Consider the following 18,710-nt stretch of genomic DNA (forward strand, 5'->3'; position numbering starts at 1 on the left):
TCAAACAAAGAAAAAGAAGCAGTTTTGCAAGCTGTGCAATTTATTAGGTATAAAATTAGTAAAATAAAAGGGCTTTAATATCCACATAAACACAAGCTAAAAACAATGACTCCAAACAAGTAACTAAAACATTTTTGCCTTTAATAAACCCTGTGGGAAATGCACACCCGTGGTCATATTTTATTTTAAACATAATAAAGGGGACCTGTCACCCTATACCTGTGCATATAATGGGCAAAGGCTCAATGAGCAGCTGTGCATTATCCATGCATGTTGTACCACTTTTGCAAATGAGTGCTGCATACTGAGAGAATAGGTTGAACCTGAAAACAACAGCATGAACACTATTTCAATTTTTTATTTTTTTCATACTGATAATTCGACTAAATCAAAAGTTCACAAAAAAGCTGAAATATCAGGAAATCTTATGAACAGATATTTTGTGATTCTCTGAAATAATCATGACCACCCATTAGCCTACCACTGAATTAGAATAACAACACTAGAGCAGAAATGGCACATTCAGAGCTCTGTGTGCATCTGTTTCTTTTCCTTAATCATTTTAATTGTTTCAGGCAGAGTGATGGTCCAAAACTTAAGCCTTCCATCCTTTAGTCTCCGAGATGACTTCTGTTTCAGGTTGATCTCTAGATAATCTTCTTCCTCATCATATTTTGGCCATTGTGCCAAACCAGGTCCATTGGGATCCCTGCAGGAGAAGATGTTCAGTGACACAGTATCACATTACAATAAATGGAATTATAATACATTTAGGGGCCGATTCATCAAGAGTCAAATATCGAGGGTTAATTAACCCTCGATATTCGACTAGGAACTAAAATCGTTCGACTTCGAATATCGACGTCGAACGATTTAGCGCAAATCCTGCGATCGAACGATCGAAGGATTATTCGTTCGATCGAACGATTAAATCCTTCGAATCGAACGATTCGAAGGATTTTAATACAACGATCGAAGGAATATCCTTCGATCAAAAAATCTCAGGCAAGCCTATGGGGACCTTCCCCATAGGCTAACATTGACTTCGGTAGCTTTTAGCTGCCGAAGTAGGGGGTCGAAGTTTTTCTTAAAGAGACAGTACTTCGATTATCGAATAGTCGAATAGTCGAACGATTTTTAGTTCGAATCGTTCGATTCGTAGTCGTAGTCGAAGGTCGAAGTAGCCCATTCGATGGTCGAAGTAGCCCAAAAAACACTTCGAAATTTGAAGTTTTTTTAATTCGAATCCTTCACTCGAGCTTTGTAAATGTGCCCCTTAGAGTAGCTGGTCAACTTTGGATTTGGAATGGAAGGCAGGATGGAGCCAAGTATGGAGCTTCACAGAGCGTTAAGAGCACATTTGGAAGCAAGTGGTTTTAGATGCAACGCACTGCAGGGAAAAAAGCAATTTGCTCGCTACACTTGTGGAAGTTATTGAGTCCTAATGTCTAAAAATATAATACCGTAGCATACGAAAATCTTTTGTGCCTTACCCATTTCTAGCAAAGTTAGCCCAATATTTCATCATTGTTTTACTAAGTATTTTTTCTTCATCTGTTCCATCACCTTGTGAAGAGAGAATAAGGTTAGAATCGGAGGATTAAATATATATGTGTGTGTGTGTGTATATATATATAATTACATGAGCAATACCTACTTTGAAAAAATGCATCACCATTCAGAAAGGGACCACCAAGAACAAAGTAAAGTTCATCACCATGATCCGCTTTAACAAAGTCATCTCTAGAATCTCCATATATTGAAGGACGGTGCTGAAATTCATAGAAGTAAACAGGAAGCCCAGTATCTAGGATAGTAAAGGGTAGAAATGGTTTGTCAGTGTTATCTAAGACAAAAAAGCAACCAAAATAACTGTGACCATAAACTGCAGCCAAGCACAGAGTTGGGTTAAGATATCTTGATTGTTAGTCCTGCTACCTGTATAACTCTACTTCATAATGGTGATTATTGAACTTGCAGTCTTACTGCTCAGCAGCTAGTATCCAATCCCAGCTGACTGCTTCTTGCTGTGAGTTATATTATTTGGACCCATTTGGACCTATAAATGCAAACCTCAGAGTATTCCAGATGTTGGACCTCAGACTCTACTTAGCAGTTTATTGTGATACTCTTTATGGGCTAACTGATGTAAACAAATTCAGTCTTTCAACATTTAAAAATGATAAAATACATCGCTGCATGAAAAAGAGAACTAAAGGGTTCTGTGTTAGTGGATTAGGAGAGGAGCAGTTGATACACCATAAAACACAAAGGACAACAAATACTGGAAAAATGGTCATGATCTGTGCCAATATATATTGCACACCAACAGCTATCAATACAGAGCAAAAGAGGAAATAAGAAATGTTATCATACCTCGGTGATACTGAGCTGTTCTCAGGGCCGGTATACCAAATAAGCTGTCCCCGTTCAGTTCCAGAAAATTGTTCCTGATTTCTATTTGATCATTCGTGTCACCAAAGTATTCTTTCATTAGCAAAGGAATGAGACTGGAACCTGAGTGCTGCAATAATGGAGATTAAAACAAAATAAGGAACATAAAATCCAATAGGTCCATTTTGTATTAACTGAGTAGGTAAAAACAGACGTGTAAAGATAATTATCATGTCTACTTTGCCCTAGCACTACTCCAGTTTACCTGGCTCCAGAGACTTCGATTCTGGAATGGCAGTGGATGTGATTTACTTAGACTTTGCTAAAGCATTTGATACAGTGCCACACAAAAGGTTACTGGTTAAATTAAGGAATGTTGGCCTGGAACATAGTATTTGTACCTGGATAGAGAACTGGCTAAAAGATAGACTACAAAGAGTGGTGGTAAATGGAACATTTTCTAATTGGACCAGTGTTGTTAGTGGAGTACCGCAGGGCTCTGTACTGGGTCCCTTGCTTTTCAACTTGTTTATTAATGACCTGGAGGTGGGCATTGAAAGTACTGTTTCTATTTTTGCAGATGATACTAAATTGTGCAGAACTATAGGTTCCATGCAGGATGCTGCCACTTTGCAGAGTGATTTGTCTAAACTGGAAAACTGGGCAGTAAACTGGAAAATGAGGTTCAATGTTGATAAATGCAAGGTTATGCACTTTGGCAAAAATAATATATATGCAAGTTATACACTAAATGGCAGTGTGTTGGGAGTTTCCTTAAATGAGAAGGATCTAGGGGTCTTTGTAGATAACACGTTGTCTAATTCTGGGCAGTGTCATTCTGTGGCTACTAAAGCAAATAAAGTTCTGTCTTGCATAAAAAAGGGCATTAACTCAAGGGATGAAAACATAATTATGCCTCTTTATAGGTCCCTGGTAAGGCCTCATCTGGAGTATGCAGTGCAGTTTTGGGCTCCAGTCCTTAAGAGGGATATAAATGAGCTGGAGAGAGTGCAGAGACGTGCAACTAAATTGGTTAGAGGGGAGGAAGACTTAAATTACGAGGGTAGACTGTCCAGGTTGGGGTTGTTTTCTCTGGAAAAAAGGCACTTGCGAGGGGACATGATTACACTTTACAAGTACATTAGAGGACATTATAGACAAATATCAGGGGACCTTTTTACCCATAAAGTGGATCACCGTACCAGAGGCCACCCCTTTAGACTAGAAGAAAAGAACTTTCATTTGAAGCAACGTAGGGGGTTCTTCACAGTTAGGACAGTGAGGTTGTGGAATGCACTGCCGGGTGATGTTGTGATGGCTGATTCAGTTAATGCTAGTGATGGGCGAATTTGCGTCGTTTCGCCGAAAAATTCGCGAATTTCGTGCATAATTCGCGAAACGGCGAAAAATTAGCGAAATCACGCCGGCGTCTCGTTTTTGACGCCGGCGCCCGTTTTTGACGCTGGCGCCCATTTTTTTTACGCCGGCGCCCGTTTTTTTCGGAAAAAATTTTTTTGATGCCGGCGAATTTTTGCCGCGAATTTTCGCGGGCGTTTCGCGAATTTGTTCACTGGCGGCGAATCACGCAAATTCGCCGCAAATTCGCGCCTGGCGAATAAATTCACCCATCACTAGTTAATGCCTTTAAGAATGGCTTGGATGAATTTTTGGACAGACATAATATCAAAGGCTATTGTGATACTAAGCTCTATAGTTAGTATAGGTATGGGTATATAGAATTTATGTGAAAGTAGGGAGGAGTGTGTGTGTGGATGCTGGGTTTTCATTTGGAGGGGTTGAACTTGATGGACTTTGTCTTTTTTCAACCCAATTTAACTATGTAACTAACTATGTAACTACACCCTTTATATTGCAAGAATAGTACAGACATTTATTTATTTCTCTTTAGCATTCTACTATACCTGTTTACTTCTCCTCAATACATAGATGTCATATATTATGAATTTAATCATTAAAAATGTAGTTAGCGATTAATGATTATTATTTCTTATGCTGTTCTTGACATGTTCTTTTGAATGAACAAACACAAACATTAGGGCTTACCAAAAGAGGAACAGCACTTATTACTGACTGAACGTCAGTCCTCCCCATTCCTTGCCTGAAACCACTGATGTTGAGAGCCTGTCCAAATGAAAACACATTGTATAATTTTAACTCTCACATATGTACACTCACATATGTACTAGATCATTCTAATTATTGAGTAAGATGCAGTCTCAGTGATGATAATAATATTAAATGATAGATACAAACATATGTTTATGTTTATTCTAATTACTATTCTGATTGAATAAATATTCTGATGCTTCTCCCCAACATTATAGGTCATATACTTTAAAGTAATTAATAACTGCCTACCATTGGAAGCATCCAACCAAACTCATGGTTATTAAATCCAATCAAAAAAGGAACCCGATTGCTCTCCTTGTTAACCAAGATTTCTTCTACAGGTTTGGGAAGGAACACACCATCAACACAGGCAGGTAAAGCTGTAAATTGCTGTACAAACAAGAAATAGAATAAGTGATATGTACTTTAAAAAGTCACTTTGATAAACATAAGCTTTTAATAAAATGTTTTTTTCTTAAACTCTGATTTAACAGACAAACTGGTGTGTAGATGGGGATAAAATAAAGGTATTTTAAATATATATGGACAGGTAAATTGATAGAATGTTGAAAAAAGTCTTTGGAATGATTACAAAATCAGTTAACTATGTTGTTTTTTTCTTTAAGAGTATTTTCCCATACCATTGCTGCCGAAATCTCCATAATCTCTTCTTCTGACTTCTTTTTCAGACAGTCTACAAGACCCAAAATATTACAACCAGATATATAGGCAACCAACTGCAAAACAAAATATACATAAGTGTTGTTCAGGTGCGATATATAATAACACCATGTCTGTCCTTTTCTAACATATACTTGGCAGTGTAAAGTTAATAGTATTAAAATGCTTGTACATTGCAATGTCTTGACAAGCAACACTAGATCAGTGAGAAATAAGGGTTGCAATACAACACAATAGTAAAAAGTTAAGGGAGAACCCTGATGGAAAGTAATGTGACCTGATGCACTTAAAGATGTTCTATTTGCATTAGGGTGATAAACATATTACCAGTACACTGAGAGACAATTAAACATCAGAAAGTAGTTATAGTAGTAGGAGTTTCAGTTGGAAGACTTCAGAAGGTGCCTGAGAATACTTACTAACCTCAGTCAAGAAAGAAAAAAATGACTGGGGTTTGAATAAAAAGTTCTAGAAACACTACAGAAGGAAATATTCAAAAGGAAGATCAGCTTCTAAACAGAGGTTCTTCTTATATTGTGAGAAATTGCCACTTCACAAAAATGTTTCCCCTCTACTGACATTTTGGTCATTCTTTTTCTGTGAAGGAATTCATGAATGAGTGCTTAAAAAGATTTTGTTGGCTTTCTTAAAAGAAAATAATGGAAAACCGCATTCTCAAATGTCAATAAATTCTCCTAGAGTGTTCTGTGATGGATGCAGTTCGCTAAACCATTTATAGATTTGTAGAATAACTTCAGTTGAACTGAAGAAGCTGCTCAGATGAGTAGTGAAACGTCTTCATTGATTACTCAGCAAGTCCAGTTGTATTTTTAGATTTACCTATACTAGATATAACTTAAAGGGGTTGTTCAGCTTTGAGATAACTTTTAGTATGATGTAGAGAGTGATATTCTGAGACAATTTGCAATTGGTTTTCATTTTTGATTATTTGTGGTATCATTTAGCTTTTTATTCAGCAGCTCTCAGGTTTGCAATTTTAGCAATTTGGTTGCTAGGGTCCAAATGACCATGCATTGATTTGAATAAGAGACTGGAATATGAATAGGAGAGGCCTGCATAGAAAGATCAATAATAAAAAATAGCAATAACAATACAGAGCATTTGTTTTTTAGATGGGGTCAGTGACCCCTATTTGAAAGCTGCAAAGAGACAGAAGAAGGAGGCAAATAATTGAAAAAACTATAAAGAATAAATAATGAAGACCAACTGAAAACTTGCTTAGAATTGGCAATTGTATAACACACTAAGGGCCCATTTACTTAGTTCGAGTGAAGGAATAGAATAAAAAAAACTTCGAATTTCGATTGTTTTTTTGGCTACTTCGACCTTCAACTACGACTTTGAATCGAACGATTCGAACTAAAAATCGTTCGACTATTCGACCATTCGATAGTCAAAGTACTGTCTCTTTAAAAAAAACTTCGGCCAAGTCCCCATAGGCTTCCTAACAATTTTCTGATCGAAGGAAAATCGTTCGATCGATGGATTAAAATCCTCATTCGATCGTAGGAAATGCGATAAATCCTTCAACTTCGATATTCAAAGTCGAAGGATTTACATTCGGCAGTCGAATATCGAGGGTTACTTAACCCTCGATATTCGACCCTATGTAAATCTGCCCCTAAAAGTTAATTTAAAGGTGAACCAACCTTTTAACCTAACTTAACCTAACTTTTAGTTCAATAGTTCAATATACTGTATCTTTGAATCTTTCTTTTATTTTAACATATACAAACATTGTCATGACATTCATAACATGGCATTATATTTGCTGATTAATTAAAAAGCATTATAGCTCTGATACAACAACAAAAACTTACATCACGAACATAAAGAACTTCTTCAGTCTTACTGGCCACCAGTCCAGGAAGCAAAGCAACACCACTCTCAGCTATGGCTCTGTGAAATAATCCTTTAGACAGGGGCGATAACACCTGAAAACACATTTTTAAAATGCACTGAAAACATGTTGGTGACAGAGAAGAAGATATTTATCTCTCCTACCTGTCTGTGGATTACAAATCTTCATGCAACAAGAGTACCTTACATTGCTGATTTTATTGGGAGCTCAAGGTTGCTTGAACTGTTTGTTAAGTAAGGCTGTAATAGCCGAACTTCTATTGCAAGAACTGCCCAAAGGTCCAGAGACATAAAATATGTTGACTAGAGAAAAGGGATTGAATGAGTGTCTTTCATCAAGTTTTACCCATTAATATATTTTTCTTTTTGTCAGTTTAGACAATTGTGCATGGTCATTGCTTGCTCTAGTTGCATACCGTATTGACCTAATAAATAAGAAACTGAACATACATACATATACAGTTTGGTGGAGTCTGATGTATTCTTGATCCTGGAAGTACTCACATGTGTGGAAACGCTTAAGCCACCCGCAGATTGCCCAAATATAGTAACTGATTCTGGGTCACCTCCAAAATCCTTTATGTTTTCCTGAATCCATTTTAGAGCTGCAACTTGATCCAGAAATCCAAAGTTTCCTGGTGCCTCTTTATCTCCAGTACTAACAAAGGAAAGGGAAAGAGGACGCAAACGTACAGAGAAGCCTTCTGAGTATTTTTCGTTCATTTGCTTAGCCTTGTCAAGTTACTAAATTCAATACATTGAGATGCAGATTTATGTATCTTCAAGTTAGGGGAAAAAATCAGTCACTAATAAAAATTGCAACAAAATTCAAGCAATTGTTTTTCCACTACCCAATGTTTTTATCCCTGAGCATTAGAATATGTAAGACTCAAACTGAATAGTCATGTTGCAGAAAAAACAGTTGCACACAAACGAAACTCAAATAGTTTCCTTCATTTTCAATGAGGTATAACTTTTTTTAATAAAAAACTACGTTGCTGGAAGTCTCAAAGGGGTTGTTCACCTTTAAATGAGCTTTTAATGTGATGTAGAAAATGATATTCTGAGACAATTTGCAATAGGTTTTCATTTTTTATTATTTTTGGTTTTTGAGTTATTTAGGCTTTTGTTCAGCAGTCCTCTATTTTTATTATTTGTGGTTTTTGAATTATTTAGGCTTTTGTTCAGCATTCCTCTAGTTTGCAGTTTCAGCAATGTAGTTGCTAATGCTAAATGACCCTAGCAACCATGCATTGATTTGAATAAGAACTGAAACATGAATAGGAGAGGACCTGAAAATAAAGATTAGTAATAAAAAGTAGCAATAACTATACATTATGCAGCCTTACAGAGCATTTGTTTTATTTGAAAGCTGGAAACAGTCAGAAGAAGGCAAATAATTAAAAAACTATAAAAAAGACAAACTAAAGACCAATCGAAAAGTTGGTTCGAATTCGCCCTTCTATAACATTCTAAAATTGAATTTAAAGGTGAACCACTCCTTTTAGAGATTACCATTGGCATCTATAGAAAGTCAGCAACTTTTACTTGCTGAGTGTTTCATGCACGTTTGTTTTTTTAATAAATTCATTGTCAAAAATATTCTCCAGTATATTGCCGATGGTGGAAAAACACTCTTGAATACTTATAACTCTGCCACAAGTGTATAAATAAAACAATAACAAGAAAACCTGTATATTACTGATGAAAAATACAGATTTTGATGCCTGACAGAGCTGCATTACCTGAAAAATCCCAAAATACCGAGTCTGTACTGAATTGAAACCACAACAATGTTTTCATAGCCACTTAAAGCAGAGCCATCAAACATGGATGCCAGTCCCATGACCAGCCCTCCTCCATGTATAAACACCATTGCCTGTAAAAAGTCAGAAATGTTTTAAAAGAACCAATACCACAATTCTGTATGTACACATATAATGTAATATTAATGCGACATTTCACTTTGATGCTGGTATTTAACAATATTAGTAACATAGGAGCATATTTATTAACATTGGAGACAAACATCACCGGTGATTTTGCCCACAGCAACCAATCAGCAACTAGATTTGAATACTCATCTACAAGTTAGAAAACAAAAGCAAACATCTGGTTATCACCAATGTTAATAAATGAACCCCTACATGTAGCTGTCTTGAAAGGAAAACATAACCGATGCATATCCCAGTTATACGTTTTATAAGTAGCACATGGATGATTTTACAGTGGCTATACCCAGGGTCGATCCTGCAATGAGGCAAGGTGAGAACCTCAGGCGACAGAGAGCGGCCAGTTACAAGGGGAGGCAAAAAGCCACCTCCTGTAACTTTGAGAGTTGAATTTCTAGTTTTTGGCACTTCTAGTACAGGGAGCAAAGTTGCATGTTCTACGTTAACTTTGTGGCCCCCCTTTGACCCACTCAGATGTTAAAGTTTTAAGCGTGAAACCAAAGATGAGTGTCGGCATTGGGGTTGCTGCTTCAGGCAGTAGTAGCCCCACAATTCAAGCTGGCTTCACAGGAGCTACACATTTACACAGAATCTAGATGAGATGATTTATCTATTAGACCAAGAACTGGTGAAAAAAGTAAAGGATCCAACAGCTCAGCTGCAGAAAAAGGGAGAAAGTGGGAAGCTGATAACTACTGCAAATAATGCTATAATCTTTACGAGAAAAAAAGGGTATGATTTACTGGCAAATTCAAGCAAATATGTTGGAGTCCAATGGGCGCCAGAATTATTGACATGCAGTAGATCATTTGCTACTTACATATCTGTTGTTTGGATTTACCATATATGTCATCAACTACAGTAGCCATAGAATAGTCAGTGTCATTTGCATAGATACTGAGCTGTAAGTTTGCTCCTTCAAATACCTAAGGCTAGGGCCAGATGAGTCTCAGATGAGTTCTCAGCCTGTGGAGAAATGCAGACTGATAATCCACTGCTGCCCTTCTGCCCAACATGTCTGCACCTGGAAACACTACCTCCGCTGGGGTGCAGGCAAAAGTGGCAAATGCTAAATCATTTCGGTGCAGAAATCAGCCACATGTGCCTGCACCCATGCAGAGGTAATGTTTCCAGGAGCAGGCATGTCGGGCAGAAGGGCAGCAGCACAGGAGCGGATTCTTCACTTGCATTTCTCCACAGGCCAAGTGTCTGGCCCTAGCCTGAAAGGGAATGTCAACCCAAAAAATAATAAATGAAAACATAATTGCAATATACATTCATAACACATGTTTTGTAAGTTATTTGTATATGTAGTGCTGTTGAAAGTGGTGCTTGTCTGTCCCTTTCTAGTCTCTGCATTGATGGCTCAGACTGTTGTTACAATGTAAGACAAGCAGCCGATTAACGGAACCCGTCTTTGCTGGGGTGGCCATACACGGGCCGATAAAAGCTGCCGACAGACAGAGTCGGCAGCTTATTGGCCCGTGTATGGGACTCCCCGACGGGCTTCCCCGACATCGACAAACGAGCGGATCTCTCCGTGTATGGCCACCTTAAGACTTTTGCAGCATTGTTTATAAAGTAACAACCAGGAGTTAAGAAAATGCTGCTTTCAATAGCATTTTTACAAATAACAAAGAGCACTGAAAATATTTAATAAATGTACAGTATTTGGGAAAGTTCGTTAGAATTATGGATTTTTTTTAGTAGGCACATTTTTATTTTGGGGTTGACTTGCCCTATAAACATCTTACCTAAAACATACATGCTGCAAGAGTTTAGAGACGCTCAAGATGTATTAGCTCCAGCACATATTAAGCCTGTTACTAGGATGTAAACTACATTCAATAACTTCTTTAACATGAGGAAGGAAATCGGATATGTGAATGCTCCACAGTATCTATACATAAAAATGCATGTACTAATATGCTGTGGAATTGATTTGAGTCTGTCTTCCCACCTTCTGTTAATAGGGTTTGATTAACTGTATAATTCAGTCATTAAAAATCTGCCTGGTGAGACACAAGAACACTGGCTCTCTTACATATATCATAGGCAGTATTGTTTTTCCTCAAACAATTGTCTGTATGCTTACTTTTAGTTGGGTGTTGAGTAGAGAACTGATAAAAAGATGTATTTTTTTTTTTTTGCATTCTTACATACTATATATCAGTTAGCCAATAAATGGTTACTATAAAAATTACTTTTCCCTTTCTCAGTGCTTACTTTTTGAGTAATTCTATTTAAACACTTACAGGTAGCTTTGAATTCTCCTTTCTGTCAGCTGGAGTGAATACATTAAGGTACAAACAATCCTCTGAAATCGAAGGCAACGCAAATTCAATTTTGAACAGTTTTATAAGGTGTTCCATTCCTTCTTGATGTTGTAAACACCTGGTGAATCAAAACAAATACCCAAAATATATATGAGGTTTAAGTAATACATATTGCATTTTATTTAGTCTGTAGTAAAGTTGGTTTTACGTAGTTGATAGCAGCACAGTTTTTAAATTTAAAATTTTTATCTGGGTGGTAAAATATACAACATTTACAATCATACTTTACTTTAGTTCTGATAATATCTAGAATTATAGCATGATTGCCATATTCAAGGAATGCATGATACTATCTTCTTTAATGTAAAGTTTTACAGTCTGTGTGCAATGTTACACATCTATTGCATCAGAATTAAGATTTCCTTGCAATCCCCATTCTAATAGATGTAACCTGATGATTGTGTTACTGGCTAATGCAAGTCAATTCATGTACAACAAGTTAAGCAAGTATGATGCTAGTATGTCAGAATAATTATTATATTATAAAACATAAGTCATGTGACAACTGTATCTGCAGCTCTCAGAGGATGCCAACAACTCTCAGCATCAACTAGTGATCGACTTGTTGGACATGGCTGTTTTATACCCTTATATATACTGCAATTAAGGCAAATTATCCTTCACATATCAGTGACATTACAGCTGGGATATAATATTATTATAAATACATCTTACTGATGTCAGAATGACAATTATAACTATATTTTTAAATTTCGGAACTCGTGAAGAAATGTATATATCTGCATGTTATATATTTATGTCACCTACAGGCAGGCTGGGCGTCTGATTACATTAACCCTAGTATATCTGGATATATATAAACTGTAAGCTCCACATAGGTAGGGACTGATGTGAATAATCTCAGTAATGAGCTGCATGAATGTATTGGTACTATATATGTAACAGAAAATAATGAATAAAACGCTGTACACCAAAGAAACTTACATAGGAGGGATGGCCGAAGCCTCCCTGATAGAACTCCATGGTTCAGGTGGTTGTGGATCAGAGAATCTTAAGTGACCAACAGGAGCCTTTGCAAAAGGGACTCCCATAAAAGCATGGACATGTCGGTCTGCTCCCCTTACATTCACTGTTTTTCCCAGGAGTTGCCCATACTTTGTTGTCAGTAGTGGTCTCGCATCCTCTTGGCCTAAGAAATGCATGGGAAGAAAATAAAACACAATATGCTAAGAAATATACATATAAATGTATATATAATGTAATTTCAGTTCTAAGACATACACGTGTTCTGTTATCACTCTGTAAAGAACATTTATGTTGGGTGCTTTAGGCAGTTGGGTTGAGGAAGCAAAATAGGGCTAATTAAAAATATGTGTAGGGAGGCTGTGAATAGCTGTCCCTGCCTCTGTGCTGTTTCTGTGCAGGGAGCGGATGGAAACCCTCTCACTGTGAGCTGTCAGGAAGGAAGGCCTGGCCAGGAAGTGCAGGGACAGAAGCAGGGAGAGTGAGACAAAGTTGGTGGAAAAAGTTAGATGGGAACACTAATGTCAGAAAAGTGAACACTATTTAAAGGAGAAGGAAACGCTTGCAGCACTTGGGGTGCCAATCGTTAGGTACCCACAAGTGATTGTATTGACTTACCTGAAACCCCGGGCTGGTTCTCCTATCAGCAGAAAACTGCACTGGCCCAGGGTTATACCAGTGAGCACCACAGACCGATCCTCTTTTGTCTTCCGATTTCTTTGCACGGCTGCGCATGCACAGTTGAATGAAAAGCCGAACTTTAACTAAAAAGTTGGCTATTCCGTTTAACTGCACGTGTGGTTGCCCTGGCAAAATTGAAGAAAGAAGAAGATGGAAGAGGATCGCTCCGTGGAGCTCACTGGTATAACCCCGGGCCGGTGCCGTTTTCTGCTGATAGGAGCACTGGCCCGGGGTTTCAGGTAAATCAATACAATCACTTGGGGGTGCCTAACATTTGTCATCCCCCAAGTGCACAAAAACTTTCCTTCTCCTTTAAGGTGTGGAAAGATCCTTGTCAGGGTTCTGAAGAAAAAATCATGCTCTTTTAGGGCATGGAAAAAGGGGCCCTCTGCCGACAGAAGCAGCTTGCCCCTAGGGTTGCCATCTGGCCGGTATTTTACCAGCCTACCTGTAAAACACCTGCCAAGGCCGGGGCTGGTATTACAAAATTACTAATAATGTAGTTGCCGGTAAATTTCTAATACCCTTAAAAAAAAGCCCCTGACCCACCCCCAAGCCACTCTGCCGACAGAAGCAGCTTGCCCCTAGGGTTGCCATCTGGCCGGTATTTTACCAGCCTACCTGTAAAACACCTGCCAAGGCCGGGGCTGGTATTACAAAATTACCAATAATGTAGTTGCCGGTAAATTTCTAATACCCTTAAAAAAAAGCCCCTGACCCACCCCCAAGCCACTCAAATCTTAATTTCCCCAGCCTTCTGGCCATTGTGTGTAGTGTGGCTCCACCCCCTTTTGCATAACAGCCCGTCCCTTTTGTTCCATCCTCACCACCGGGCGGTGGAAATTTTATGTAAAGGTGGCGAACTCCCTCATTTGCACTCACTTTTTTGTGCAGGGAGGGAGGGTGTCCACAATGTTGACAAAGGGGTCCAGGGGAGTCCAGGATGCTGCTGCCTGAGGCAAAAGTCAAAGGGAGCCCTTGTCAGGACTCTGAAGAAACATCCACATAAGCGAGGTTCTGCCAGCAGGAGACTAAACAATCTGCAATATTATATGAAGCTGCTCCTGTGTTCTGCTCTTCCAATAAGCAAAGACACAGGACTTATGTAGCACCAAAAAGAATAAAATAGGTGCAGGATTTTCTTCAGTAGCAGAATAGGGCTACACAGATATAAAATATGCAAAGTTCTAAAAATAGTAGAGGACTAATTCTCTCTCAGAAACAGACATTCTCAGTCTGTCTGTCTATCTTTCAATATAAAACATGCAGTACAAGGCAGAGGTGGTGGAAGCTCCGAGATTCCTACAACAGCCTATGTCAGTAAGTGCAAGTAGCTCAGTTAGGAACAAGACACAGGAAAAAGGCAGCAAAACCAAACACAACTATACGGAAATACAAGGAGCACATGTTGACATAAGGACTAATGAACGGGATTTTTCACACAACTCATTAGGGGGCCCCCAACTGCAGTGCGGTGAGTAAATGACCCCCAGTTTCTTTCCTCATTATTAGGCACATTCATTTGACCTAGCAACACCCATTGTAAAAGTTGGGATTTGTACATCTCCTTGAAAGTCTCCACACACTTGCGGCATGCTTGCTTTAGGGGAGCAACCTTATCTTTTAACAGGCAACTTATTATAAAAGGTCTTAAATCAGTAACTTGTTGAGCCCCATGGGAGATAAGAAGCAAAATGACTATGCCAATTCTTCTGATAGTTGCGTTGGCACAGTTTACACAACTTCTACAAATGAGTGCCACATTAAGAATATAACACATTTCATATTATTAGCCTATGAACAAAGCAAGTAGATTATACATATATTATTTTTCTAGGCCAGGTGTTGAAATAGTTCAGGTGAATGAATGGCTAAAGTAAAGCAATTCATAACATTATCACATTTATGAGCAAAGCAAAAAGTGCATGCAGATAATTTGTTTGAAATATGAGAAAAGAGTGGAAATCTTTGGAGACTATGAAAAAAACGTATGTAATTAGCAGGTTTATTAGTGGTGCAATCAATCTATAACAGAAATGATTTGACACCACGAGCACAGCATAGTAATTCAATTAACAGACAGATAAAATGTATAAAGGAGTGGCTGCTTTCCTCCTTGCTATACATCATACAGTTTGCATATACTTTGTCTTGAAGTAATACTGACACTAACATTTTGCTTTTCAAAATATTAATCTACATTAGGGATGTAGCGAACGGCGGAAAAAATGTTCGCGAACATATTCGCGAACTTGCGTCCAAAAATGCGAACGGTTCGCGAACGTCGCGAACCCCATAGACTTCAATGGGAAGGTGAGTTTTAAAAGCTAGAAAAGACATTTCTGGCCAGAAAAATGATTTTAAAGTTGTTTAAAGGGTGCAACGACCTGGACAGTGGCATGCCAGAGGGGGATCAAGGGCAAAAATGTTTCTAAAAAATCCATTGTTGACACAGCGCTGCGTTTTGTGCTGTAAAGGGCAGACTACGTCACTCAGGTGGTGTTTCTGGACACGGAATATGAAAAAGCTCACACAGCTAGGTGGCACTTGGTTAAAGACTGGGCAAACAATGCCTGCAAGGGCAACGTATACAGTAGTGGATACGGAATATATTATTGCTGCTGTAAAAACATCACTCAGGTGATGTTTACGGACACGGAATTATTATTGTTATTTAGACAGAATGTGAAAAAGCTCACACAGCTAGGTGGCACTTGCATACCTCCCAACTGTCCCTCTTTTGACCACTCAACCCCCTGTCCCTCTTTTGTACTGGAAAGTCCCTCTTTTCTCTGCACTGAACAGCCAGAAAAAAAACATGTTTCTAACTTAATTAGCTTTTGGCAGAGAGCTCAGAACAGCTAACAGGTGCAAATAAGATACAATACAGAGCAGTATCAAGTAGATTACTAGCCAGCAAAGTTACTATCAACTGTCCCTCAAATCACTAACAGCTCTCTCCCTACACTAGCTCTTCCAAGCACACACAGGCAGAATGAAAAAACGCTGCAGGGCTTCAGTTTATATGTGGAAGGGGAGTGGTCCAGGGGGTGTGGGGGTGGTCCAGGAGGGAGAGCTTCCTGATTGGCTGCCATGTATCTGCTGGTCTGGGGTGAGAGGGCAAAAATAAGCACCAGCTAAGGCGAACCCAAATTGGCGAACGTCGCGCGACGTTCGCGAACGGCCGATGTTCGCGCGAATTAGTTCGCGGGCGAACAGTCCGCGACATCCCTAATCTACATTAAAAGGTCAAGTTGAAAACGAGTGTTGAACGCATCCTGTAGGGTACAGGTTGGCCCTTGAGACTACTCTCTCTTTTTTCTTTCTTTCCCTTCTTTCTATTTTTTCTTTCTTCCCTTTTCTAACATTGTATATTTTTTTTTGTTGTAAAATTGGAAAAATAAAAACTTTAAAAAAAAAAAAAAAAAAAAGGTCAAGTTGATGGTTTTTCGCTGATAGTGCTGCTTTTGTAAGTAATTGTTACTTGAAGTTCCTAAACCTGACTGTTTTGCCAACCTGACTTTTTAACCTGTCAGTTAGAGTTTCTAATTCTAATGGACTCCTGCTGCGCAAATATGGCAGCTCCCTCATAGAGGAACATGGTAGTAAGAAAGGTAAATACTTTTATGGCAAAATTATAAATAGCATTCAAAGACAATGTTATGATAGATAATAAAAAAAGCTATTTTCTGATGTCAGTATCTCTTTAATAAAATAAAAATGGAATAGCAAAAGTCTTTCTGTAAATGTTTAGCCAGACAATGTCTGAAGCTCTATGACATATCCACATATCTCTTCTCAGCACTTAGTATTCCAGGATCCCCAGACCTTCAACAGTATTAGCTAATAAAGTTTAGCAATTTGGCTATTCATTCTTCATTCTATCCTCCCTAAAATTATAGCATAACCTTATCACTGTTTCTGTTTTTATAATCCTTTCTATCCTTTTTCTGTTTTCATCAGAACTTGTCTCTATGGCTACTGTGTTTCACTGTTTTCCATCTATTCCTCTTTATAAAAAGGTTCTCCACCCAAAACACTTTTTTTTTGCATATTTAAAGAAAACATAATCCTAACCCATTTTTTGTTGCAGTATAGATATAATTACATATTTTCATGCAAATTGTTTTGCTCTTTGCGACTTTTATTACATTCCCCCACTAGTGTAGTAATATGTTCATTTCTAGTTCTCATTACGCTGCTGCATCTCACCTGTTCCATAGATTTCCAAAGTCACACAGCACAAGAGAAGCACTTGTATTAAGAATTCCATTGGTAAAAGGCAGCCTCGACATTAACAGCTTTGCAGAATTCTTGCATTAAAATGTCTACAGACAAAGTAGAGAAAACTCCAAAGACTAGATGTCTGAGGGAAAGGAAATATAAGTAACAGTGAACAGAGAGGTAGGGGAAACCTTACAGACTTTGATACAGCTTGACCCACCTACTCAAGCAAACAGTTCACTGATGATAGGTGTATAGGAAACAGTACAGATTCAGTAATTACTTTGCAGTTACTTAACCAGATAAGCTTGTGCCATTCTGAATGAATAAAAATAGGTGGCCAAGTCCGAACTCCTTGCTATTTACTCAGTGGTAGAAGTAAAATGCAAACAGTTTACTATTGATAGGTGTATAGGGAACAATACAGATTCAGTAATTACTTTGCCAAAGAGAGGTGTGGGACTGGTACCAGCAAGCACACAGTCGCAGACAATTATGATTTCCTTTCAATCCATAGAATCAGTAAAAAATAAATGTATATTTCTGAAAGTTCAGATAGTACTGGTGTAAATTTTTACATAAGACCAACAGTGATCGGCAGATTTGTCCCGTTGCACTTCGCTGGAAAATTTGCGAATTTCCCACGAAATTTGCAAAACGGCGAAAAATTCTCGAAAGCCAACAGCATCTAGTTTTGAACGTCAGTGAATTTTCACCGTAGTTTCGCAAATTAATTCGCCAGCGGTGAAACATAGGAATTCGGAATCGCCGCAAGTTTGAGCATGATGAATAAATTCGCCCATCACTACAGACCAACTGAACAAACTCATGTCAAAAATTATTTTTTTTCCTTTAACCAACAAGGGTATCAAATGTATTTTCTCTTCTGTGCTATGTTATCTTTGTGTAACCAACAGTTTTGAGATTTTTGAACCTCATTGTTTTTCATCAGAATTTCAATGTTGTTAGATTTGACTGATGTGACTAACTAAGAAAGTGCCCACTTGCTTGTTGAGTTTCCTCTGGCTTACTCCCATACTCAAAAAACATACAGAAAGCTTAACTGGCTCTTGATAAGGTTGACACACAGGAGGTTATATATTAAGGTTCGACTTGTGTTCTCCATGAAAATTAAAGGGTTTTTTGGAAGGTCAAAAGTCAAATTTTTAGGGTTAAAAAAACTCGAATTCTTTCGAGTTTTTTTTTAAAAAAAAGATGCATTATACCCCATGAAATAGCTTGAATCCAAAAATACACCATCTAAAACCTGTCGAGGTTATGTAGAAGTCAAAGGTCCCTTGAACCATTTGAAGATGTTCATAACCTTCATCATGTTTGGGGTTTTTTTGAGGGTTTTGCCTGAAAACTCAATCAATTCAAGCTAATCGCGTTTTTCCCCACTGAAAAATTCGAGTTTCGCAACTGGAACTCGCTGAATCACGTTTTT

At 38.1% G+C, this 18,710-nt stretch overlaps 1 protein-coding gene across 1 annotated transcript; it reads right to left on the minus strand.

The window, feature by feature from the left end:
- Positions 1–522: 522 nt before the first annotated feature.
- On the minus strand, positions 523–17,471 carry LOC108713509 (cocaine esterase). The gene is made up of 13 exons (XM_018257073.2): positions 17,252–17,471; positions 12,320–12,524; positions 11,294–11,432; positions 8,832–8,965; positions 7,591–7,744; positions 7,047–7,160; positions 5,166–5,261; positions 4,774–4,914; positions 4,459–4,536; positions 2,377–2,524; positions 1,658–1,807; positions 1,494–1,566; positions 523–709 (listed from the first exon to the last, which is right to left on the minus strand). Exons 1-13 carry the CDS (start codon positions 17,310–17,312, stop codon positions 523–525), a joined length of 1,680 nt encoding a protein of 559 aa, XP_018112562.1. The 5' UTR covers positions 17,313–17,471.
- Between the last annotated feature and the right edge of the window lie 1,239 nt (positions 17,472–18,710).

The sequence above is a fragment of the Xenopus laevis genome, chromosome 4L (assembly GCF_017654675.1).
Source record: "Xenopus laevis strain J_2021 chromosome 4L, Xenopus_laevis_v10.1, whole genome shotgun sequence".
Lineage (NCBI taxonomy): Eukaryota > Metazoa > Chordata > Amphibia > Anura > Pipidae > Xenopus > Xenopus laevis.

Bases quoted from the DNA above. Each gene is read 5' to 3' on its own strand.
- LOC108713509 (XM_018257073.2), bottom strand. From the start codon at position 17,312: ATGGAATTCTTAATACAAGTGCTTCTCTTGTGCTGTGTGACTTTGGAA. The intron at 7,745-8,831 runs GTAATGCAGCTC...TTCCTTTGTTAG, and splicing joins GGTATTTTGGGATTTTTCAG to TACTGGAGATAAAGAGGCAC. The intron at 4,537-4,773 runs GTAGGCAGTTAT...TCATTTGGACAG, and splicing joins TTGGTTGGATGCTTCCAATG to GCTCTCAACATCAGTGGTTT.